The following is a 13,049-nucleotide window of genomic DNA, read 5'->3' on the forward strand; positions in this document are numbered from 1 at the left end:
AAGTAGAACTGTGAGGAGGGAGTTGGCCAGCTTTTGATACCAGTGACCATGGTATCCTTCTGGACCATCTAGGCGGGTTGGGAGCTGGGGGCACAATTATGCAGTAGTTCCACTCCATCCTCCTTGGCCGTGTCCAGAAAGTGGTGTTTGGGGATGAGTGTTCAGACCCCTGGGCTCTCACTTGCAAGGTGCCTCAGGGCTCTATCCTCACCCTCATGCTTTTCAACATCTATATGAAGCATCTGGAAGAGATCATCTGCAGGTTTGGGCTGGGTGTTCACCAGTACAGTGGTGCCTCGCTAGACGAATTTAATTCGTTCCACGGGTCTATTCTTATAACGAAAAATTCGTCTAGCGAATCCCATAGGAATGCATTGCATTTTTTTGATTATTTTTTTTGCCCATAAAAGGTAAAGGTAAAGGGACCCCTGACCATTAGGTCCAGTCGTGACCGACTCTGGGGTTGCGCGCTCATCTCGCATTACTGGCCGAGGGAGCCGGCGTACAGCTTCCAGGTCATGTGGCCAGCATGACAAAGCCGCTTCTGGCAAACCAGAGCAGCACATGGAAACGCCGTTTACCTTCCCGCTGTAGCGGTTCCTATTTATCTACTTGCATTTTGACGTGCTTTCGAACTGCTAGGTTGGCAGGAGCTGGGACCAAGCAACGGGAGCTCACCCCGTCACAGGGATTCGAACCGCTGACCTTCTGATCAGCAAGCCCTAGGCTCAGTGGTTTAACCCCATTCCTGTGGGAAACCGTGATTCGCAAGACAATTTTTTTGTAAAATGAATTCGTCTTGCGAGGCAACCTCCGCTAGAAAAATCCTTTCTTTAAGCGAAATTTTCGTCTTACAGGGCGTTTGTTAAGCGAGGCACCACTGTATGCGGATGATACCCAGCTCTACCTCTCATTAAATCAGAACCAGTGAAGGTGGTGAATGTCCTGTGTGAGTGGAATGTCCTGTGTGAGTGCCTGGAATCCTGACAAGACAGAAGTACTGTTTGGGGGGGGGGGACAGGGAGCAGGTGGGTGTGGGGAACTGCCTGGTCCTGAATTGGTGGAGTTGGTGGTGACCCTGTGATGGGGCCTTTTTAATGGTGGTTTCCAAGTGAGGAATTTGAGAACATTCCTGATCACCCAAGCATTTGGTGGCTGCAGAATACTGTCCAGTGTCCTAGGATCCCTGAGATCATTGTATGAAATACTGTTTTTCATTGTAATTGTTTTTAGAGAATGCCTTTAAAAAAATTATGGATGTGTTTGCCACCCTGGGCTGCTTTCGGAAGGAAGGGTGGGATATAAATTCAATCAGGCAATTAATCATTGTGCAGTAGGCATCCCACCTTCACCCCTGGGAAACATGCTTTTATAGTGTTTCACAAACATTCCATATTGCTTTTACTAAAAAGAGATACAAGGTTTGCTGTTGGCTTATTAAACGTGGCATGTTAGGGTGAAATAAATCACAATCCTTTATTCAGTCATAATGCTAACCTTCCTGGTTTGTTTACACCCCTTGTGCAAATGAAAGACCAAAGCAGAAGTGATCAGCCTGTGTGCACAAGCAGATGCAAGCCTGGCCAGTAGTAGCATCAGATAAGTCATTCATTCCTCCAACCTCTGTCTTCAGTAATGGAGTAATATTATTACCCTATTTTGTAGGGCTGTTGCAAAGACTCATGGGAATATCCTATGGAAAGCACTTCGAAGAGCTGCTTTTGCTTTTGAGAGTGACTAAATCTGGCAAAGTCTTTCTCTGCAACCTCTTTTGTTGTTGCTTCACCAGGGGTAGATAACGGCGAGGACATTCCCCGTGACCTACTTGTAGGGATTTACCAGAGAATTCAGAGTCGGGAGCTGCGCACCAATGATGACCACGTATCTCAGGTCCAAGCAGTGGAGCGAATGATTGTGGGCAAAAAGCCGGTGAGTGGGAAGAGGCTGTCTGAGGAGATGGATTTGGGCTTACGGAAGGTTTCTGCCCCTCTTTCTGGCTCCACTCCTAACATTTTCTGTCTGTCTGTCTGTCTGTCCCACCCAGGTTCTCTCTTTGCCCCACAGGCGCCTGGTTTGCTGCTGCCAGCTGTATGAGGTCCCTGACCCCAACCGGCCACAGAGGCTTGGGCTACACCAGAGGGAGGTCTTCCTCTTCAATGATTTGTTAGTGGTAAGGTCAGGGAGCTAAGGCTTTAGTGGTGGAGGGAGGGTTGGAAGATGGATGGAGTGGCTTGTTTTGAGCAGATTTGGCTGCCCCACCATGCACCTGCTTTGACATGCCTGGGTGAAGCACGTACCTTGTGGACATTGTCACAAAAATCTTCAAGATTTCTTGGAAGAAGCTATGACTGCTAAGCTGTGCTTTATACTTACTTACTTACCTGCCTGCCTGCTGCCTCCTGGTTCTCTCCCACAGTGCTTTTGTGGTGCCACATGGCCATTGTCATGAGGTAATAGGCTGTCTCAATGCAGGAGACTGGCTAATTTTAAAAAAATGTATTCGTCAGTAGCACCACATTGTAAAGAAAAGGACTGTGGATAAATTAAATTAACGAATCTATTTTAAACATCCATGCCACATTATATCCAAGCTCCTTCTGAGCTCCCCCTCTGCTCTGAAAACTTCCATAAGAAAATACCTTATGGGTTGAACAGACAATAAGAGCAAATAAGTTCTTAACTTGTAGGTTGGACTGTTGCAACTCAGGAAAGAAGCAGGTTTCAGCTAATTGGGTGACTAATTCTGAGCACTGTGCTTGGGTTAGTGAACAGTTACCTCGCTGCTCTCTCTACTCCTCATTGATCCTTTGCTTTCCCACTGCATCTCCTCACAACATTTAGGTGACAAAGATATTCCAGAAGAAGAAGATCCTTGTGACATACAGTTTCCGCCAGAGCTTCCCTCTTGTTGAGATGCAGTTGCAGCTCTTTCAGAATTCATGTGAGTTTCTCTTAACCATAGGTCATGATACAGGAGCCTAGAACCCAGGGCTCAACCGGCACAACATACTAACAGCTCTCCCAAATTAGCATCTTTTCTCCATTCTCTCCACTGAGCTCTCCTCAGTGATCCACATTGATGTTGTGCCTTCGGCCCCATTCCTATTGTGGACCTCCTTTCTGCTTGCTCATGCCTTTGTCTGTAGCTGGAGACGTCCTGGTTCCCCATCTCAGAGCAAACCCTTTGCCCGGGCCCAGCTCTGTGTTGCCAGTTACCCGCATTGAAGGGGAGGGTGAGTAGTGGGGCCCACAGTCACCCAGCATCTCACTCTCTGCCACCCAGATTACCAGTTCGGGATTAAACTGCTCTCAGCTGTTCCCGGTGGGGAGAGGAAAGTCCTGATCATCTTCAATGCCCCCAGCCTGCAGGATCGGTTGCGCTTCACCAGTGACCTGCGGGAATCCATTGCTGAAGTGCAAGAGATGGAGAAGTACCGTGTGGAATGTGAGTGATGGGCAGGGATTGTTAAAGGACAGGAGGCATTAAGAGGGGGCATGGATACTGTAGGAAGGGAGGCAGCAGGGGGGATAATGGATGAGGGTTGTGGATGGCATCATTGGGGCAGCATCCAACAGCCCAGGTGGTAAGCAGATAGTAGGCAGCTAAGTTTGCCAGAGTGGACTGGAAGACATTCAGACTGAGGGACAGTGGACCGGCCCCCTGCAGAAAAAGTTTGCTGACCCCTGGTGTAGTGGTTAAGAGCGGTAGACTCCTAATCTGGGGAACTGGGTTCGCGTCTCCGCTTCTCCACATGCAGCTGCTGGGTGACCTTGGGCTAGTCACACTTCACTGAAGTCTCTCAGCCCCACCAACCTCACAGGGTGTCTGTTGTGGGGGAGGAGGGGAAAGGAGAATGTTTGAGACTCCTTTGGGTAGTGATAAAGCGGGATATCTTTTTTTTTAATGGAAAAAAATAAGCTTTATTGAAGTTAAAATACACATTTTTTGTTTTTTGTTTGTTTAGTCGTTTAGTCGTGTCCGACTCTTCGTGACCCCATGGACCATAGCACGCCAGGCACTCCTGTCTTGCACTGCCTCCCGCAGTTTGGTCAAACTCATGTTCGTAGCTTCGAGAACACTGTCCAACCATCTTGTCCTCTGTCGTCCCCTTCTCCTAGTGCCCTCAATCTTTCCCAACATCAGGGTCTTTTCCAAGGATTCTTCTCTTCTCATGAGGTGGCCAAAGTATTGGAACCTCAGCTTCACGATCTGTCCTTCCAGGAAGCACTCAGGGCTGATTTCCTTAAGAATGGATAGGTTTGATCTTCTAGCAGTCCATGGGACTCTCAAGAGTCTCCTCCAGCACCATAATTCAAAAGCATCAATTCTTCGGCGATCAGCCTTCTTTATGGTCCAGCTCTCACTTCCATACATCACTACTGGGAAAACCATAGCTTTAACTACACAGACCTTTGTCGGCAAGGTGATGTCTCTGCTTTTTAAGATGCTGTCTAGGTTTGTCATTGCTTTTCTCCCAAGAAGCAGGCGTCTTTTAATTTCATGACTGCTGTCACCATCTGCAGTGATCAAGGAGCCCAAGAAAGTAAAATCTCTCACTGCCTCCATTTCTTCCCCTTCTATTTGCCAGGAGGTGATGGGACCAGTGGCCATGATCTTGGTTTTTTTGATGTTGAGCTTCAGACCATATTTTGCGCTCTCCTCTTTCACCCTCATTAAAAGGTTCTTTAATTCCTCCTCGCTTTCTGCCATCAAGGTTGTGTCATCTGCATATCTGAGGTTGTTGATATTTCTTCCGGCAATCTTAATTCCGGCTTGGGATTCATCTAGTCCAGCCTTTCGCATGATGAATTCTGCATATAAGTTAAATAAGCAGGGAGACAATATACAACCTTGTCGTACTCCTTTCCCAATTTTGAACCAATCAGTTGTTCCATATCCAGTTCTAACTGTAGCTTCTTGTCCCACATAGAGATTTCTCAGGAGACAGATGAGGTGATCAGGCACTCCCATTTCTTTAAGAACTTGCCATAGTTTGCTGTGGTCGACACAGTCAAAGGCTTTTGCATAGTCAATGAAGCAGAAGTAGACGTTTTTCTGGAACTCTCTAGCTTTCTCCATAATCCAGCGCATGTTTGCTATTTGGTCTCTGGTTCCTCTGCCCTTTCGAAATCCAGCTTGCACTTCTGGGAGTTCTCGATCCACATACTGCCTAAGCCTGCCTTGTAGAATTTTAAGCATAACCTTGCTAGCGTGTGAAATGAGCACAATTGTGCGGTAGTTGGAGCATTCTTTGGCACTGCCCTTCTTTGGAATTGGGATGTAGACTGATCTTCTCCAATCCTCTGGCCATTGCTGAGTTTTCCAAACTTGCTGGCATATTGGGTGTAGCACCTTAACAGCATCATCTTTTAAAATTTTAAATAGTTCAGCTGGAATATCATCACTTCCACTGGCCTTGTTATTAGCAGTGCTTTCTAAGGCCCATTTGACTTCACTCTCCAAGATGTCTGGCTCAAGGTCAGCAACCACACTACCTGGGGTGTACGAGACCTCCATATCTTTCTGGTATAATTCCTCTGTGTATTCTTGCCACCTCTTCTTGATGTCTTCTGCTTCTGTTAGGTTCTTACCACTTTTGTCCTTGATTATGGTAATCTTTGTACGAAATGTTCCTTTCATATCTCCAATTTTCTTGAACAGATCTCTGGTTTTCCCCATTCTATTGTTTTCCTCTATTTCTTTGCATTGCTCATTTAAGAAGACCCTCTTGTCTCTCCTTGCTGTTTTTTGGAAATCTGCATTCAGTTTCCTGTATCTTTCCCTATCTCCCTTGCATTTTGCTTGCCTCCTCTCCTCCGCTATTTGTAAGGCCTCGTTGGATAGCCATTTTGCTTTCTTGCATTTCCTTTTCCTTGGGATGGTTTTCGTTGCTGCCTCCTGTATAATGTTACGAGCCTCCATCCATAGTTCTTCAGGCACTCTGCCCACCAAATCTAAATCCTTAAACCTGTTCCTCACTTCCACTGTGTATTCATAAGGGATTTGATTCAGACTGTATCTTACTGGCCCAGTGGTTTTTCCTACTTTCTTCAGTTTAAGCTGGAATTTTGCTATAAGAAGCTGATGATCTGAGTTACAGTCAGCTCCAGGCCTTGTTTTTGCTGACTGTATAGAGCTTCTCCATCTTTGGCTGCAGAGAATATAATCAATCTGATTTCGATGCTGCCCATTTGGTGATATCCATGTGTAGAGTCGTCTCTTGTGTTGTTGGAAGAGAGTGTTTGTGATGACCAGCTTGTTCTCTTGACAGAACTCTATTAGCCTTTGCCCTGCTTCATTTTGAACTCCAAGGCCAAACTTGCCAGTTGTTCCTTTTATCTCTTGATTCCCTACTTTAGCATTCCAATCCCCTGTAATGAGAAGAACGTCCGTCTTTGGTGTCATTTCTAGAAGTTGTTGTAGGTCTTCATAGAATTGGTCAATTTCACTTTCTTCAGCACCGGTAGTTGGTGCATAAACTTGGATTACTGTGATGTTAAAAGGTCTGCCTTGGATTCGTATCGAGATCATTCTGTCATTTTTGAGATTGCATCCCATTACAGCTTTTGCCACTCTTTTGTTGACTATGAGGGCCACTCCATTTCTTCTACAGGATTCTTGCCCACAGTAGTAGATATGATAGTCACCCGAACTGAATTCGCCCATTCCCTTCCATTTTAGTTCACTGATGCCCAGGATGTCGATATTTATTCTTGTCATCTCATTTTTGACCACATCCAGCTTACCTCCACTCATGGTTCTTACATTCCAGGTTCCTATGCAATATTTTTCTTTACAGCATCGGACTTTCCTTTCGCTTCCAGGCATATCCGCAACTGAGCGTCCTTTCGGCTTTGGCCCAGCCGCTTCATCAGCTCTGAATCTACTTGTACTTGTCCTCCGCTCTTCCTCAGTAGCATGTTGGACGCCTTCCGACCTGAGGGGCTCATCTTCCAGCGTCATAACTTTTATATGCCTGTTGTCTTTGTCCATGGAGTTTTCTTGGCAGGGATACTGGAGTGGCTTGCCAGTTCCTTCTCCAGGTGGATCACGTTTAGTCAAAACTCTCCACTATGACCTGTCCATCTTGGGTGGCCCTGCATGGCATAGCTCATAGCTTCTCTGAATTATTCAAGCCCCTTCGCCACGACAAATAACTTAACAAAATAAAACGTTAAACAAAACAATACTAATGAAACTCTAATGATAAACAATATTGGTTAAACAAATAACAAAGTAAAGAAATAATAATTACAAGTTTGCCAGAGTGGACTGGAAGACATTCAGTGAATAGGATAACTTCTCCCACTGGGCTAGATAAGCAGGGCCTTTTGAGTCTTTTGCCTCCTCTTCCAGGGGCAGGAACTACCCACCCTCCAGTTCTGCCCTACTTCTGGTCAAGTTAGCAGGTTCTTTTTTTTCTCTGTGAGGAAAAATTCCTTTGTGGTTTCTCTTTTGCCTTAATTCTTGCTTCTTCTGTGTTGTTTATTGTCTGTAGGAGTTGGCTGAGGTCGGGTTTTGTTTTGTTTTGTTTTTGGTGTCATGTTTGCTGAGCCATGTTTAATTGATATCCTGCCACCCCCACTGCTGCCACCCATGAGTGAGGGGCAGGATTCTGAGGGTTCTCTTTTGAAAGTCCCCAGACACAGGGAATATTTCATATTGCCTTCTCCAAGTGTCATGAGTGGGGTCATCATCAGTGCTCAGTCCACAAACCTTTCTGAGGTTTTCCCCAGGAAAAGGGAATTTCCTAAATTTATGTCATGGATAATAATATATATTTCTAAGGAAATTAAAGGCTCTATCCACAGGGCATTCTACACATAAGTGCAAATGCAAGCACCTTCCTAAGTGACATGAAGGGGGCAGATCTCACAGGTCTCAAAGCCCATGTTTTCTGCCATGGGGTTTTTCCTCTCATGGGTACACTCTTGCATTGACAAAGAGATTAAAGACTCAATATGCTAGTCTGTTTTTTTCTGCCTACATCTTGACAGTTCAGTTAAATAAAGTGTATGTTATTAATGCAAAATAAATTTTCCTCATTCCTTTCTTTGATAGATAGTTCCTTTGGAGAGTTTTGAAGATTTTAAAAATAGAATCAAGGACAAGAAGATGCTTTCCTCCTTCTATTGCTTAATTAAGAGGAACAGCAACCCCAAGCTTTCTAGTACTCCATTACATCCTTTCAAATGGTAGTTCAAGTATGGGATGGCTGGCACTGCGTTGGCCCCCACGGCGTGGCAGGATCCTGCCACTGTGCAGAGGTTGAGAAGCTTATATAGCTAGAGAAGCTGATACTAAAACATTCAGAAGTATTGTTAGCTGAATGTACAGTGGTGCCTCGCAAGACAAAATTAATTCGTTCCGTGAGTCGCTTCTTCTTGTGATAACTTGTGAAGCGCGGTTTGCCGTGGCAAAAATAAAAAACAAACCGCAAAAAATTGTCTTGCGAAGCACAGCCATAGAAAACTTCGTCTTGCGAGTCACCAAACACATTGCAAAACGCTTTCATCTTGTGAGTTTTCCGTTGCACGAGGCATTTGTCTTGCGAGGTACCACTGTACTGGTGTCTTTAGGCAAGTCCCTTCTCCTCTTATCAGGATTCAGTCCCTTTGGGCAGAGGTGATTTTTATAGCTCCATTTTAGCCCAGGTCTCCATGGTTTCCAGATCTGCTGAATCTGTTGGCACATGAATCATGGAGGCTACCCCTTCTCCTGGATCTTCTCAGTTAGGGTCCAGTGTTCTATCCTCACCCAGACCTCTTCCACCTGACCGCTTGGAGGCTGAAAGGATCTGGTTGACCTCACTAGATTTTGCTGGCTTCCAGAAGGGCATCAACCAAATGTATTTACAGCACTACCTGGAAGTCTTACCTGTCTTGATGTTCCTGGTCTGGCTGGATCCTCTCTCACATGACATTTATGATTTTCTTCCATTTCTTCAGGAAGGGATAAATAAGGGACTTAGCACCATCACCATCAAAAGACAAGTGGCCTCCTTTAGCAGTGTTTTTTCTTGTCTGGATGAGGATCTGTTTCTTTCCATCTGATGTTTAAATGTTCTCTCTGGGGGGTTATTTGTCCTGCACCCTGATCATATATAGATTCCTTTCTTGGAATTTAAATTGGGTTCTCACAGCTTTCTTGAGTCTGCCTTTTGACCCCTTAGTTCCTAATCCAAAAATTTTAACGTCAAAAATTGTTTTCCTAGTAGCCATTACTTGGCTCATTGGGTTTCAGAGTTGGGGGCCTTGTCCTCTGACCCACAGCTCTGCATTTTTCATCACAATAATTTGTGTTCAGTTTTTCAGAGAAACCAAAAAGTGGTGCTTCATTCTTTATGTCCCCTTCATTCTCTTAGTCTTTTGGAGTGTGAATTCACATATTTTCGCTGTCTTGGTTTGAACGAGAGTTTAAGTGTTGTGCTATGTAATTTCCAAATGCAAGCTACTGGTATGTCTGTTTTGACATAGTTTTTTGTGCTGGGCATAGTCACCATGGCTGTGCTTATCTTGTGGGGGTGGGGTGACATTATCATCTCTGCCAGTTAGTTCTGGGGGGCAGGATGGCTCCTCCCTTGGAAGAGGAGGCAAAGGATTTGAAAGGCCCTGCCTATCCAATTCAGTGGGAAGAGTCATCTTACTCACTGAATAGCCTTCAACCCACTCTTCAAACAGAAATTCATGGGAAGCACCACTTTCCATTTTTTGAAAAGAAGCCCTGACTCAAATAATTGAGAGAGCCAGTGTGGTGTAGTGCAGGGGTCCCCAAACTAAGGCCCAGGGGCCGGATGCAGCCCAGTTGCCTTCTCAATCTGGCCCACGGACAGTCTGGGAATCAGCGTGTTTTTACATGAGTAGAATGTGTCCTTTTATTTAAAATGCATCTCTGGGTTATTTGTGGGGCATAGGAATTTGTTCATATTTTCCCCCCAAATATAGTCCGGCCCCCCAAAAGGACTGAGGGACAGTGGACCGGCCCCCTGCAGAAAAAGTTTGCTGACCCCTGGTGTAGTGGTTAAGAGCGGTAGACTCATAATCTGGGGAACCGGGTTCGCGTCTCCGCTCCTCCACATGCAGCTGCTGGGTGACCTTGGGCTAGTCACACTTCACTGAAGTCTCTCAGCCCCACTCACCTCACAGGGTGTCTGTTGTGGGGGAGGAGGGGAAAGGAGAATGTCTGCCGCTTTGAGACTCCTTCGGGTAGTGATAAAGCGGGATATCAAATCCAAACTCTTCTTCTTCTTCTTCTCTTCAATTTTGGGGCTGCTAGGCTAGCCTGAATTGAGGTTTGTAATAAGCCAAGGGGGATGAGAAGAGGGTTTGAGAGCAGAACTGTGTGCATTACACAATACTTAAGTGATTCTAGTCCTCAGTGCTATTGAAAATGGATATGAAAATGGGTGGTAATAATAATAATAATAATAATAATAATAATAATAATAATAATAATAATATTTTTATTTATACCCCACCCATCTGGCAGGCTTTCCCCAGACACTCTGGGCAGCTTACAAAATATATAAAACATAAAAAAGCATCAAACATAAAAAACTTCAGATGCCTTCTAAAAGTTGTATTGTTCTTTATCTCCTTGACATCTGAAGGGAGGGTGTTCCACAGGGAAGGCGCCACCTTTGTGATTTCCCCTTTCTTCCATTTCTTATCCATGCCCTTCTTACATCTCAGCCCATCTGTAAGCTGCTTTTGCAGCCAAACCAGTTTCTTTAGATGCCTCCCACTGTTCAGGGATGATGGGTATTGTAGTTCAACAACATCTCAAGGGCCACTGGTTCTCTTTCCCTGTTTCAAATAAAACCCTGCAAATGATTCATGATTTTTGTTTATTATTTCCAAACATCATTTGCAGACTCCTTTGGTGTAAACTGGAAGCAAGTCCTGTTTGTTGGGGGGGGGGGGGCTGATGAGCATCAAACAGATTGGCCCCTAAATCTCACTGCCTCTCTCTTTTTCTTCTACACACAGCGGAGCTAGAGAAGCAAAAAGGAGTGATGCGCCCCAATGCCTCCCCCTCATCTGGGCCCAAGGATGCAGTGAATGGGACCCTGACTCGCAGTAGCCTGGAGGATGCCTACACTGTGGGAGAAGGGCTGAAGCGCAGTGCCCTCAGCAGCTCCCTTCGTGACCTCTCTGATGCTGGTGAGGGGCTGGGGGTCAGGACTCTGGGATCTTTCCATGGCTCCAGGAGGGGAGAGCCTGGTAGGCTTCAGGCTGGGATGAAGATAAGGAAGGAATTTCTGGGTTTATGCTGATGAGAACTTTAAAAGAAACATCACTAGATTCCACAGGAACTAAAATTTGTGACAGGTCTTGGGATCTTTCTAGCATGCCAGGCTTTGCCAGGCATCCTTGAGGGCCTCTAAGGTAGACCATCACATGAAATCACTGGCGGCCCCCTCCGTGTGTTAGAGGCCCCTGCATGCCTCTAGTAAAGCTTTGTGAGCCATTTGGGGTTCCTTTTTTGTAGGTTCCAGACTTTGGGCCATTTCATACCAGTTACCTGGTAGGGCATTTTTCTAGGCTACCACTTCAGGGTTTAGATGTGGAGGTTGCTTATTTGAATGAAGAAGTAAAATCCCTACATGTAGGAAAGTGGCATGCCATGGAGAAGCCTAGGCTGAAACTTCTCCTTGGCATGCTAGTTTTTATTTGCTGATGTCGACCACGCAGTGCCACTTGCAATATGCTGGAGCAAGGGTTAACCAGAAAAGCCTTTGCCACTTGATTCCACTGAAGACTCGTCGTCTTTCACATGGATGTTTTGGTGGCATCCAGATTTTTTTAAAAAAAGCTCAGTTCTTCTCAAACTTTGCTTGATTTTGGTTCCACTCCAAAAACCAGCCCATCTCTAGAATGTAATTTTTGTGGCTCCCTCTACTGGCTAAAAAGAACATGCATTTCATCCACCATCATTTTAATTCTAATCCACACATCTGACTAAAAAACATTGAGCCCCGGGATTTGGGATTGGTAGTGTTGATTGGGTGGGGCAGGGTGGCTGCTGTTTGCTGGTGACTCAGTACTTTTGGTGAATGGATGTGTGTCTCTCTTGCTTCTTGGAGCCAAACTGATTGTGAGGAAGGGTGCTTCCAGACCACCTGCTTACTGAGCATTCTGATTTGTTCACAGGGAGATTATTGCCTAATGCTGCCTATCCCATCCTGAGAGGTTAGATGGCATTGCATCAAAGCAAGCTCTACCCCACACATTTTCCTATCACTTCCCTTACTGCTAAAGTCTGAACTTTTCAGGAAATGGGTTTGTTGCACAAGACCTCTCACTCAGCTATAATTGTGCAGCCCAAATGCATTGGTCTGTGATTGAATCCCACCTAAAATAATGGCTTGGAAGTGCCTGAAGAAACCGTGTGTGTGTGTGTGTGTGTGTGTGTGTGTGTGTGTGTGTGTGTGTGTGTAAAAGGGGGCAGGGCACTGTCAAGGGCATACTTACTTTGACACAGATAATGGCACAACAGCAGAATAGGCCCCCTGCTTCCTAGAGGCCCATAACACCATGGCCACCCTGCATCTGACTGAAGTGGAACAGGGGCAGGAGACTCTCTGTATTTTAGCTCTTGTCTTCTGCTAACTCTTCCTCTGCTCTGTTGCTGTGCTTTGTGGGATTGGGTTGTGGGATGGCTGGGGGCTCTTGGCCTGGGCTCCCCTTTTTTCCTCCCCTCCAAAGTGGGAGTGTTGGCTGTAAGGGAGGGGGAGGGTGGAGTTCAGGTCTCGCTAACCCCTGCTCTGTTGCAGGCAAGCGGGGCCGCCGTAACAGCGTGGGATCCTTGGACAGCACAATTGAAGTAAGTGGGCTGGTGGAGGAGGAGGAGGAGGAAAGGGAGCCAGAGATTGAGGGTGGGGAGGGACACAGGTGGAGTTTCCCCAAGCCTTCCCACTCTCTGCCTTGCAGCCTCTCTGTTCTCGTTCTCTCTCTCTCTCTCTCTCTCTCTCTCTCTCTCTCTCTCTCTCTCTCTCTCTCTCTCTCTCTCTCTCTCTCTCTCGCAATTACTTCCACTCTTAGCAGAG

General features: G+C 45.9%; 1 protein-coding gene across 7 annotated transcripts in view; it reads left to right on the top strand.

Annotated features, from left to right (window-relative positions):
• IQSEC2 (IQ motif and Sec7 domain ArfGEF 2) overlaps positions 1-13,049 on the top strand; it is a 169,595-nt gene that overhangs the window by 149,200 nt on the left and 7,346 nt on the right. For 4 of the 7 annotated variants that reach the window (XM_060269213.1, XM_060269216.1, XM_060269215.1 and 1 more), the window contains 6 exons: positions 1,790-1,929; positions 2,045-2,170; positions 2,842-2,941; positions 3,284-3,445; positions 10,990-11,163; positions 12,777-12,826. In XM_060269213.1, coding sequence (XP_060125196.1) covers positions 1,790-1,929; positions 2,045-2,170; positions 2,842-2,941; positions 3,284-3,445; positions 10,990-11,163; positions 12,777-12,826 — 752 coding nt within the window. Of the gene's footprint in view, positions 1-1,789; positions 1,930-2,044; positions 2,171-2,841; positions 2,942-3,283; positions 3,446-10,989; positions 12,827-13,049 lie in introns of all 7 variants that reach the window. The other 3 variants (XR_009556893.1, XR_009556892.1, XM_060269217.1) reach the window with 3 other exon arrangements.

Source organism: Zootoca vivipara, chromosome 16, assembly GCF_963506605.1.
Source record: "Zootoca vivipara chromosome 16, rZooViv1.1, whole genome shotgun sequence".
NCBI classification, from domain to species: Eukaryota; Metazoa; Chordata; class Lepidosauria; order Squamata; family Lacertidae; genus Zootoca; species Zootoca vivipara.